Source organism: Apis dorsata, unplaced genomic scaffold, assembly GCF_000469605.1.
Source record: "Apis dorsata unplaced genomic scaffold, Apis dorsata 1.3 scaffold_86, whole genome shotgun sequence".
Taxonomy (NCBI): Eukaryota; Metazoa; Arthropoda; class Insecta; order Hymenoptera; family Apidae; genus Apis; species Apis dorsata.
The window spans coordinates 387,321-400,435 of NW_006263384.1; the positions used below are offsets into that span (position 1 = coordinate 387,321).

Sequence of the window (13,115 nt, forward strand, 5' to 3'; positions counted from 1 at the left end):
CTTGTTTTGAATCGTTATAATTAAAAAATATAGAAAGGCAAAAAGAAAGATTGGAGTTGTAAGAAACATATTTTAAATATTTATTAGTGATTCTTAGGAAAAAATCAACGTTGCCTTGATCTTATTTTGAATCATATTATAATTAAAAAATATAGAAAGGTAGAAAGAAAGATTGGAGTTGTAAGAAACATATTTTAAATGTTCTTTAGTACTTCTTAAGAAAAAATCAACGGTGATCTTGTTTTGAATCGTTAAAAAATATAGAAAGGTAGAAAGAACGATTGGAGTTATAAGAAACATATGTTAAATATTCGTTAGGGCGGCTGAAGAAAAAGTCAACGTTGATTTTGTTGCATCGTTATACTTAACACATATCGACAGGCAGAAAGAAAGATTGGAATTATAAGAAACATATTTTAAATATTCTTTAGTACTTCTTAAGAAAAAATCAACGTTGATTTTGTTGAATCGTTATAATTAAAAAATATAGAAAGGCAGAAAGAAAGATTGGAGTTGTAAGAAACATATTTTAAATGTTCCTTAGTGCTTCTTTGTTTTGAATCATTAAAAAATATAGAAAGGTAGAAAGAAAGATTGGAGTTATAAGAAACATATTTTAAATGTTCTTTAACGTTTCTTAGGAAAAAATCAACGTTGCCTTGATCTTGTTTTGAATCATATTATAATTAAAAAATATAGAAAAGCAGAAAGAAAGATTGGAATTATAAGAAAGATATTTTAAATGTTTAAAAGAAAAAAGAAAAGATCAATGCAACGTGATCATTTGATTATTATTTTTGTTTTCAAGAATGTTATTCGATAATTTAAATGTAAATTCATAGGAAGTGAAGAAATACGAGCGGATACGAAACTTCTAAATATAGATACAGTTAATGAATGAATAAACTTTATAAAATCAATTATATACGCTTCGGATGTGAAACACACTAGGAATATATCATAGAGTAGAGCGGTGTACACTCACCGAAGAAGGTGTTAAAAACGTAGAGTAACTTCTTTTTACGGAACTCTGACAGTGGCATCTCGTCGATCTGTAACAGAGAGAGACAAGGGTGATTAGTGTCCCCTTACGTTCGTGTGTGCCGCGTTAATATTCATTCTACGATCGAATGGCGATCAGGGTCGATTGTCTCGAGCGAGCGACCCTTATTTTATCTCGTCAGTAAAAAGTAACCGCGGCTCGCTTTTATCCAGCTACTTTGTACAACGCCTCGATATTTACAAGGTCGTCGTGAAGACTCAAAGTTAGCTTAATTCAGCTACAAGTGTTGAGCGACCATTTTTTTTTTTTTTCAGATATCCGAATAACAAATATTCGAATATTATTCTATCATTCGATCAATCGTTGATGGGACTAAATTATATATAAAAAATTCTTGGAACATTTGAATTCTATTTACTATGAATAATTCAGAATGATCTGTTATAATATAATTATAAAGATCAGATTTATTATAGTATTTAAATTTCATTTGAATTGAACTTTCGATTATTTTAATATCATTGTTAAATATATAATTTATTTAACATATTAATAAAAATATTGTATATTTTGTTTAAAAAGAGAAAAAAGATTCGTTTAAACAGAATTCGTTGTGTTATTTTAAGCAAATATTAACACTGAAAATAAGAGACGTTAAAAATCCTTATTTTAAAAAGAATTACAATCTTACGTGTATTTGGTGAAGAAATTTTAGAAAATAGATCCTTCCTTTTGCTCCAAGTAAAAACGATTGAAATATCAATGAAGAGGCAACCCTTTATATAATAAGATAACATGTATGATTTGAGTGTTTAATGACGTACATTTTACTGTATTCCACAATAATACTGTAGATGTAATTTAAGATATCTGCAAACATCAAAAATGTATTATTACTCGAATCGTGACGTAAATTGTGTTCAAGTGATTCCCATGGAATGAGAAATTCTTCGAAACGCATTCTTTCCTCGAGAAACGACGATTAAATTTGCAATAAAATATTAATTCTGAATCACTCTGAAGAGATTTGGAAATTTTTCGTCTAATTTACTTTATTAAATTATTTAATCGACAATACGCGTTTGAGAAAAATGAGAGTAACGTTTTTAGATATTTTTCTTCTGTAAATTTGTTGAATAACTATACTTGAGGACATAGGGAATAAATTGGTCGTGCAATGAACATTTTCAATATAAAACAATTATGTGATGATGATAACTTGAATAACTTTTATTTTTAATTGCTTGAGTTTCGTGTATATTTTCCTCGATTATTCTCTCGCGTAAATAGCTCATAATTCAAGTAACTTGTAATATATCATAAAGAAAGATGATATATTTCATACAACAATAAATTTCTTGAAATAACTTCTTACGACGATTCATTTGTAATTTATGATTTTTATAATTCCATTCCTTTATTTATAATTTCAATTTTTGTTACAGAAGAAAAAAATCAAAGTAAAAGTATGAATATTAATTTTTGTAACGAGTACAAAATAAATACTTTTAATGCACGATGAAGTAATTATTCAATACGATATTCAAATACTATATTGTATTCCTATTCTGAGGATTCAACGTCATTATGTCGTATGTCAAATCTATATAATATACATTGAAAAAAAACAATTCTCGAAAGAGAATTATTCATTTAATTATCCATTTAATTTATCAATCTGATCTCTGATCCGTTCCTCAATAATTACAAGCCAATGTCTTGTTAGGTAACCATACGAGTCCAGAATAAAATTACACATTCCCTGTCTCTGTTCCTCTAATTACACTACCTCGCTCGTTGTATCTGATTCGCTTTGAATTAAAGCAAACATTATTAATTGACCCCTTATTTAATCTTATCGAGCAAAGTTACTATTAAGCATCGAGGAACAGAGCAACAATTTTTTTTTTTTAATGAAAAATGACGACAATTTCACAAGGAAGGAATAGAATGGAAATATATTTTAACGTTTGAAAACGTATATATATTTTTCTATCAGAGTGCTTAATTCGATAATTTTCTCAATTTTTCGAAAAAATATTTCCTCCGAATCCTTCTCTCTCAGTTTGTCGACTGATCTACCGGTAAATAAGAAATAATAACAAATAATCAGCACTGATAACTACCTATTCGAGAGAGGCACATTGAAAGAAAGTAGACACAGGCAACGTTATAATCGCATGTACTATCATTACGCTCCAAGGTGAATGTTGACGTCAATCTTTAGACTGGTTAATATTGCACGGCAATCTTTTCATTTCTCGATTGTGCCAGTCAACTGGATATACTAACGAGGCGAAACGCGAATAGAAAAATCTACTCTTTCGCGTCACTCGTGTAATTTATCAATTTTCAACACTGCCGCTTCGACCGCGATCCCGCGGATTAAGTAGAATGTATCCGTGCTGTAGAGTGCTACGTATACCGTGCACGACGTATAGTAAACGATACATTATCGTATAATTTGATAATAAAGTAAGTTGATTGCAAACTTGATGGGTTAGATCTGAGAGAATGGCTGATGGCCGTTCGAGTAGTTTAATGCTAACTTTTGGTCGCATTATTGGCCGTGCAAGTGTTGCCACCCTCTCGAACAGCTTACCACGATTTCGAACTTGTTAAATTGCAGTGAATTTCACCTGCTGATTGAGTTTGATCGTATATTGAAATAAGCTCTGAGTGCTGAAGCTTTCGCAAAGAGTTTTTTGTAGTATCGGGTGTAGGGCCAATTAAAATTGGAAAGAGTTATTGATCAAATAATTTGAATTTGTATCGTTATGGTAAGAGATAAACTAATCTTTGAAAATGATTATGGAGATTTTGTTTCTTTAATGCAAATAGATAAAGTAAAATAAATATGTTACTTTAGATTTTCTCTGTGGCCTTTAGTTATGTCACGTAACATGGAATACGTACGAATATAAATAACTTTGCAATTATTCAAAATTTTCCAATTTTTTTATTTTCCATTTTGTTTATATGTACAGAAATTCGATTGGAAAAATTATTTGATAGGCGAATATTTCTATGCAACTTATTATATATTGCTTTTCTGGTTCGATGTTAATCGATATTGTAATAAACTCGCGGTCTGATAAAATTTCGAAATAATAACACGATGAAATAATCTTGCGAAACTTGCTAACGAATGTGGAATGAAATTTTTTTCCTTCAAAAAAAAAAAAATAAATAAATAAAAAAAAAAAACTTTTAACAATTATCACGAACCGATAAAAGCTTTCAATTTCAATATGGATTATAATAGATAGAAGTAAAGCGTGCGAGGAAAAATAATAATAAAATATAATAATAATAATAATAATAATAAAAAGAGGAAAAATAAATAAATCGATACATTATTATGTTTGAAATTCGGCATTTCGAGATAACATAGCCAGACAATATGGCGATGCAATACAAAGATCTGAAATGAGCTCTAAGTTTATTGTTTCTGCTAACACTATGAAGTCTCCATTCACATTGCCACATGAACGTGTATACGAGACACGATTTCTATATTATAGCCTCGTTATCTGTCCCTGTCAATATATCAACCTGTCAATATCGCTAAATATTGCACAGATTTAGCGAGACATATAATAATAAAAATATTCTCAATATCCCGAGACACGCTATATTTTTCTTATAAAAATTTTTTTTTGTCGTCGTTTGAAAATTATGAAAACAAAAAATGTGATTAAATATATAAAAGGATATAAAATAAAGGAAAAGATATTTTTGAAATGGAACTTGTATGGAACTTTAGATGATGGCAAGGGAAGTATAATTCAATTATGGCACAAAGTTTATAATCGTTGATACATTCTCCTTTCGTTCTACGCCAAGTAAGTACATTTACCGCAATCCTTATGAATATCGTATTAATACTTTCATAATAGTAAGTATACACAAGAATATATGCCAAAAAATTAATCTGCTTGTAAACTACTTTTACTACGAAAATTCTCAAAATTGTGATTTTAATGAAATTTTGTGGCTACATAGAACATAATGGATTGTACATAATACCAATTCAATTTTTAATATAAAATCGTTTTGAGGAAATGAAATCAATCGATGAATTTTTTATATGCGAATATTTTTTAATAACGATTTGGTAAATTAAACGTTGATATCACAGACTTTATCGTTAAATAAGGATTATTTTGAAAAAGTTATGATCTTTTTAGTTTAGCTTACTGTATATGAGATTTTGTTAAAAAATGATTAGAAGATAAAGTAATATATATTATCAATTAAAAATGAAAAATATATAAGATAAATTATCGATTATGATAACTGTAAAGATAAATCTAAATTTTACTCGTAAAAAATGAAACGATTATATTCTCGTACGATGAGTTATTTAATTGATATTAGAATTTATATCTTTTTTTAAGATAATATATATATATTATTTTTTGCGTTATAATTGTATTAGATATTTATCTTAAGTATAAAATATAAGATAATTATAATTGAATTATCAATAAAAGATATATATATATAGTTAAATTATTACGTGAATATTTTTTTTATCATTTCGAAGGAAAAATCTTTTACAATTATAATGCATATGGCAATTAATATAAAACTTCAGTATAAAATTAACTTTATGATTCATTATTCAAATCTCGGAATTAAAATATTACTGGAAAGCAGGGCAAAAGTAATCCTGCTATAATTATGGCTCAAGTTAGCAGAAACTCGTAATTGTGAAATGCGAGTTTATTTTGTTATTAATTCCAATATTATCATACAGAGAATTAAATATACCGTTTTTTTATTTTAAAACGAAACCAAATAACATAATTTAATTTATAAAGTTTCATATTTTATAATAGTAATTATAAGTGTTTATATTTTCGAAATTAAATTAAATTTATATCAAACTCTATACTTTTCTTTTGTGAAAGTCTGTATCTCGAATATTATTATATACATAAATCGAAGAATAACAAGGATAATTTAATTCTATTATATATGTTTAATATCATATCATTTAAATTAAATTAAAGAAATCAAATTAAAAGAGATATATCAAATAATAAGAATTTTAATAACATATAAATTAATAAAACGTGTATATAATGTAAGAATTTTGATATTAAATTAAATTAAAATAAATAGATGAACGAAATACAATTATATTAAATTGTATAAATATTCGAAGAATCGTTAAAGATCATGAAATCCTTATGAATTGAATAAATTGTTTAAATTATATTATATCGTGTATTGTAAATGAAGAAAATGTGTATATTGTAATATAGTAATAAGAAGAAAAATATGAAAAATATCATAACATATCAACAATATTTTCCCTTGGCTGATTGCATTCACAGAATTTATCTACGGAAATATCCAATTTCTGGATCATACCTGAGGGAAATATAACGTGATTTGAAAGCGGTTGTGAGAGTTTATATAGAGTTTATAGCGTCGTAATAATGTCGACGATGAATCGACATTTGGAAAATTTTTTAAAATTAGAAATAAGAAATTTAAAAATTTTAAAATATTCTTGAATTGGAAGAAATCGCTAACATGAGATAATATACAATAATGATTGTATAGAAATATCCTTTGTTATTATATATTTAAACTCATAATCTGAATTTATAGATTTTTCATTAAAAAAAAGAAAAAAAAAACACGTATAATCCTTTTCACATACAAAGTAATAAATTCAGAAATAGTGTTTGAATATTAATGCGTAACTGTGGATGCCTTATTCCTTGTACGTAAACATTTCGTGCTACTCGTAACATGATTTGCATATCTCAAGAAATAAGATATCTCGGAGAGATAAAATCTTATCAAAGGGCCACATCTTTAAAAAGCAATAGCTTTTTTCGTTATACGTTTATTAAGGGACGTAATACGAAGAAATCGAAAGAAAAAGAATCTAAAAATACTATTTGAATTGTAAATGGAAAAATGTATGCAATATCAATCAAATTTTAAAAGATAATTGTACGTACATTGCATGACTCGATATGGGAATTAAAATTTATTCTAATTCGATATTTTAGAATACAAATTGAAAAATATAAAAATACGAATATTCTTATTTTTTATATTTTTAAAACCAGAAGACAGTCAACAATTCAATTCATTTTTATAATATTTTTAAAAACCTTGATTGCTGATATTATATTATGACGATAGGGGAAACAAATTTTATTGGAAAGATTAAAATTAGTAAAAATTCATATAAATCTACTTCGTGAAAAAATTGAAATGAAATATTATTATATATTATGATACGGATTCGCATAAAAAGAATTCTTCTCTGATTTATTTATTTTAATTGTATCTAACAAGCCGTAACACATGATTTATTTCTTTCATCAGACGCTTTCAGTGTTTAATTAAAATCGTATTCGATTTCTGTGTGGAATGCATGCCTGATATCATTAAAATCGTCGTGTTGTCTCTTTAATCTCGTCGTGCGGAAAATTCGAAGGTACGAATCTATTAAAAAAAAAATAGATACAACTCGAAAAATCTGAAACGAAATCTTTCGTTTCGCTATATTTTTTCCATATCTATCTGAATATTTTTCCATCGTATATATTTTACGCTTGGTACTGAATTTTATTCTCAAATATCGATGAGCATTTATATTTATCTCATGATTTATTATCTCAGATTTTAACTAATGTAATTTTAATATTCGTAATATTAAAATCTTTTTAAGATTCGTATATTTACGAAGATATGTAATTTTTAATAAGTATATTTTAAAGATATGTAATTTTTAATAAGTATATCTACGGTAAATTTCATAAGTAGGTATATTAAAATTTACGTAAAATAACAAAGAAATGGAGTGTGTATTTAATGGAACACGCTTGATACTTTTATTTAAAAATTATCTTCCATAAGTAAATATCGATATATAATTTTTTCAAGAAGGAGAATTTAAAAACTATAATTAAAATTGTGTTCATTTAAAAACGTTGTTTTTTCAAAAGCTATATTATATTTCAATTTGAATGCAATTTTTTTCATTATTTACGTAAAAATATTTGAAAATTTATTTATACGTTAATATTTATTGATTTTGGAATGTAATTTGATTCTGAACCTTTTAACGGCTTTTTTTTATAAAACATCATAACTTGTAATATTTGCTTTTAAAATATCACATTCAATATTGCCTATGCATTTCTTGTGATGAAAATTAAAGCAAAAAATATGATATTCAAAATTAATTTTACAATTTTTGTTAATTTCTTTTTTTTTATAAAAGTAATTAATTTTATTATTCTAAAAAATATTTTAGAATAATTGTTTTATCATGCATTTTATTTATGTTAAATTAGAATATATTATTGCATTAAATATAGTATGACACTTTTCGTTATTATTTCACAATAATGTTTTAGAAATTAAATGTTCCATTAATTATATTAAAATCGTGATTCAATATATGTATAACTTCATCACGAATTTTTATTAATATCAAACGATATTACATTTTCAGTTTGTACAGTGATAATCAAAGTTTAAATAATTCGATATGAGATAACGTGCAAGTTGAAAATACGTCAAATAAAAATTATGTATCGATACTTGATATTTCACGAATAATTATAAAAAATTTTATTGAAAATAAAGCTATCAAATTTATAAATAACTTTAATGATAACTACAATTAAAATTTAATTAATCATAACGTTCAAACTTTCCAATTACCTGCAAGTTAAAATGAAAATTTTAAATTCATCAGTTTGATACATTATAAAATTTGTATTACACAAAATTTCTATTTATTTTTTAACTTTTTTTGGCGATAATTAAAATATAAATAATTCAACAAGTGAGACAGAGAAAGAATACAAAATGTTGTTTGTTCTAAAATTTTTCAATTAAAATCAAGCATAGATATATGTATATTAAGATATATTCTTATATTTATTAATAACAATTAAAATTTAGTTATTCAAATCTATAAATTAAAATGAAGATTGTAAATTCATTAATTTATACGACGCAAAACTTGTACTTTATTTTATTTTTCTCACGATGATTAGAATATAAATAATTCAACAAATATACAGAAAAGAAAAAAATAACAAGATAGAAAGTTCTCGATTAAAATCTTGCAAATCTTAACCCTCCTTAAGCGATTAGCCGTGATAATCGCGGGCTCGCTTTAATTTATGCAGAATTTTAAATAAATGACAAATTTAATAAATACTTTATACGCCATTTTATATCCATTTCTCCACTTTTATTAAATTATTATTTCTACTTTTTTTTTTAATATAATCTTGGAGTAATTTTTAATTTTTTGAACAACTTTCTTCAATTTTCCAGGATCGGTTAAAGTCACGCGTAGATATTAGATCACAAATCTTCGTTTACGCGAATAAATTTCTCGGCACTTTCAATTTCTTGGATGGTAATCAATTTCACCAATTTAATCTTCCAGCGAAGTAACTTTGGGATGGTTTTTTGAACGAACGAAAATCACGAATCAGTCGATATCCATTACACGTAGCGAGTACAGTTGTCAATGGACTGTTGGCAATTTCAATTTTCTCGGCGTACGTAATCATGGTGCGTGGAAAAATTCGTTGAATTTTCACGGAGTTACTCTTTTTTCCATTGCGTCTCCATGTTCCTCTCCATGATCGTTCCAGGGACAAATGAAAAATTCGAAACTGGAAAGCCTCTTATTCCCGCTAACGTTCGCAAAGGAATGAAAGTGCAAATTAAATTGCGCCTCCGGCAGATAATAAAAAAATAAGGAAATCTAGTTAGGATCCGTAATTCCCTTCTATCCGACCGATTATTCCAATCCTTCCCATCCTTGGAATCTTATTCGAAGAAGAAACGTTGTCGTTAATAAAATAGTTTCTCTTTCACCCTGGATCCTTCCTCTGTTCCAACATCTTCTATCTCAACTTGAAAATGTTTTATGAGAAATGGATTAAATAAATCCTTATCAATTTGAACAATATAATACAAAATTCTAATTTATTTCGAAATATTTCGTGAATCTTTCGATTGCGATAAATTTAAATAATCAACATTTCTTATTTTTTTTTTTTTTAAGATATTCTGAAAATTTTAAAAATGATTTGGAAAAATTTCAGTTTTTGGTAATTCAGAAAAAACGATTTGAAAATTTTCATATCAAATTTGGAACGAATACGAAAAAAAAAAAAAAAAGAATAGGAATAAATACAAAATTAATCCTGCAAAATTAAAATAATATCTCCTGTCCGTTAGCACGTTCATTGTACATGATGCGTCCTGACCGCATGCAAAATTTCAACGGAATCAGTGACGCGAATATTATGCACTTCTCCACTGAGATGAATTCAATTAAAGGATTGACGCGTATCACGTGTTGCGACACACGGATATCGAGCATTTATAAGATCCAGGAGGAAAGTAACTAAATTTTAGTTTAAAGATTTAAACTAGAGTGCGTTTTTATACGAATTCGAGTTGGTATTCGTTTTAATTAATTCGCACATCCATGCAAAAATAATGGAACTGGCGCCAGAACTAATAAAATTTATGCATTGGATTAATAATAATTAATATTTATACAGGGAAATATCTTTGCTAAAAAGATCTTGGCACTTTTAAAACACGCGTTACATTTCAAAATGATGATTTCATTACGGCTGTTCGAATATAAATCTCTTATCAGGTTGCTTGTAACGATTGCACGGAAATCAAATTTTTTTCCTTATTTGATTAAATTTGTTTAGAAGAAAACTGTATGTAATAACGAAATCTTAAATTATCGAAAAATGTTGCGTCATTAGTAACTTTCTTTTCCAATGGATTCATTACTTTGATAAAGGAAAAGAAAAATCGATTAAAAAATTCTCAAACTCTAAAGCGTTGCGTTTTATAAAATTATGAATCGCATTTATGAATAAATAACAGCCCATTAAATCAGCGTAGGAGTTTCTTCTAACTTTCTTTAAAAATCTTGCTACACCTATATAATTTAAAAACTTTAAAAATAATAGATGGGAATAGAAATTAAAAAAAAAAGTGATTACTCGTCTTCTAAAACCAACAATAATAATAATTACACTTTTAATCGTTTAAATCAATCGTATCTCGTAACGCAGATATCTCAAATGGATTTATTAGTGGCAAATTCGTTAAGAGTAATAAAGATTGGAGAAAAAAACTAAAGAAGAGAAAAGAAATAATTTGCGAATGAATTTCTGCAGTGTCTTTCTGCAGTGTTCATAAATATGCCAAGTGGAGATCTCATATCGTCGTTATTAAAAGAATGTGCGGACAGTGAGGCTGCGATGAAAGTTCTCGTCAACACATTTATGTGAATCCTGCAGTTTCATTTTCTCTTGATATAGAAAAATGGCCTAGCTCAAACCTGATCTAACCTGATTCTTTTCATAAAATTTAATACTTCAAGAGAAATCTCCAAATATATATTTCAAAAACGACATAAACCAATGCCCAATCCTGTCGACAACAGTGATCGATTCGATCTTTCAATATCGTAACGTGATTTTATGATTAATATCGTAATTATGGAAGCATTAAAGGTTTATTACGTTATAGAGGGGGTAGTAAATCATTACGTTTAACCTTTTCCTATTTAATCTTGGAGTATACAATATTTTCAAAGCGTTTAAAAGTTTATTAATGTGCATTTAACCCTTTCAAATTTAATCTTTAGACTCTCAACATCTATCTATTGCAAATAATATTGTTTGCGTTTCGTATTATTCACGTTGCAATGAATAAAAAGAAAAGATACATAAAGAAAACAAGAAGTAAATATATTTTTGAAAAATATAGAAAAAAGTGTATGATTTTTTTCGAATACTATGAATACGTTTTAATTAATTTTCCAATTATTCGTCGCAATTATTTGCAGAATTTTTATATATTTAACGATGGATTGTACGATGCATAAAATTTCGTTAAATATTACATGTTCTTTTAAAAATGTTAAAAATTCTTTCCCGTGTATTGCGGAATTAAATAAACATTTTCGTAGCGGTTAATTCCTGGCGGGAGAAATCTCATCGGCTATAAAAGAATTGTTTACAGAATCCGGTTGTGATATTGGCAGCTGACAGTTACAAAATAGGAAGATGGTGAAACTGTGCAATTACTAGCTTCCGGACGAGCTATTAACAGCTAATGATGTGATGTTTTAGAAAGGCAAGAGTTATATGCGCGGAAGAGGTATCTGGTATTTAAGAATCAATTTTTTCCTTTCCTTAATTCCAATAAAAATTCCATAATTTTATATCTCGAATTTTCAGATATACAGAATATTACTACCTTAAATTTTCGCATTGTTTTGCACGACTTTTTAACAAATCTCTCTATCTATCTATCATGCAAAAACGAAATAGAATATAATTCGTTATTGAGATTAAGCATTTCACGTTAGACAAAGGCGCGAAGACAAGAACAATTTTATCCTAATTATAAGTATTTTCTTTACAACCCAATCTTAAAATGTCCAATTAATTAATTCCTTTCGCGACACCAAATAATAATCGCGAATTAATGTCTAATTCTTTAAAAAAGAATTATCATCGAAATCTAAAATTTCTTCAGAAAAAAATCCTGATACAAAATACAGATAGGGGAGAAACGCGGTCGTTTGGGAAAAGCGACAAATGAAAATGTGGGAATAAAAATCTCGAACAAGGTACGCGCGTATTGTACCCCCTAAGCGTAGCCACTTTCGGCAAGCATTTTTCGTTTCGCGGAATGGCATTACCTCTCATTGAGGGTATTAAAGCGTTGCAGGAATAGCGATTGGCCTTAAATGGAGCGAGAGAGAGAAAGAGAGAGAAAGAGAGAGAGAGAGAGAGAATGATCGTCGGTGCGCGCAAACGGAGCCGGAAGTTTCATTTGAATCGTGCCTCTGTTTATCGGTCACCAGCCGAGTTGGCAACGATTGTGAATAAAGTGCACGTGCTCCTTGGCTCCGAGTTAAGAAGCTTACTAAATTATGGCCGCGTGATTCGCGGCGTTTATCCGGGGCTGCTGTGTCACGACGACATCGCGAAACGTCGAAGGATAACTGCAAATCCGCGCGAATCTCTCTCTCTCTCTCTCTCTCTCTCTCTCTCTCTCTCTC

General features: G+C 27.7%; 1 protein-coding gene and 1 long non-coding RNA gene across 3 annotated transcripts in view; one reads left to right on the forward strand and one right to left on the reverse strand.

Moving 5' to 3' along the window:
* Window positions 1-13,115, reverse strand: part of LOC102675808 (calexcitin-2) — a 51,165-nt gene that overhangs the window by 5,121 nt on the left and 32,929 nt on the right. Inside the window, exons 1-2 of one of the 2 annotated variants that reach the window (XM_006611288.2) lie at window positions 1,695-2,027; window positions 986-1,052 (exon numbers count right to left, since the gene is read on the reverse strand). In XM_006611288.2, coding sequence (XP_006611351.1) covers window positions 986-1,043 — 58 coding nt within the window. In that variant the 5' untranslated portion in view covers window positions 1,044-1,052; window positions 1,695-2,027. Of the gene's footprint in view, window positions 1-985; window positions 1,053-1,694; window positions 2,028-13,115 lie in introns of those variants that run through there. The other variant, XM_031508430.1, reaches the window with a different exon arrangement.
* Window positions 983-13,115, forward strand: part of LOC102675721 — a 45,206-nt gene continuing 33,073 nt past the window's right edge. The window contains exons 1-2 of the long non-coding RNA XR_421113.2: window positions 983-1,054; window positions 1,142-1,149. This is a non-coding gene — a long non-coding RNA (uncharacterized LOC102675721). The remainder of the gene's footprint in view (window positions 1,055-1,141; window positions 1,150-13,115) is intronic.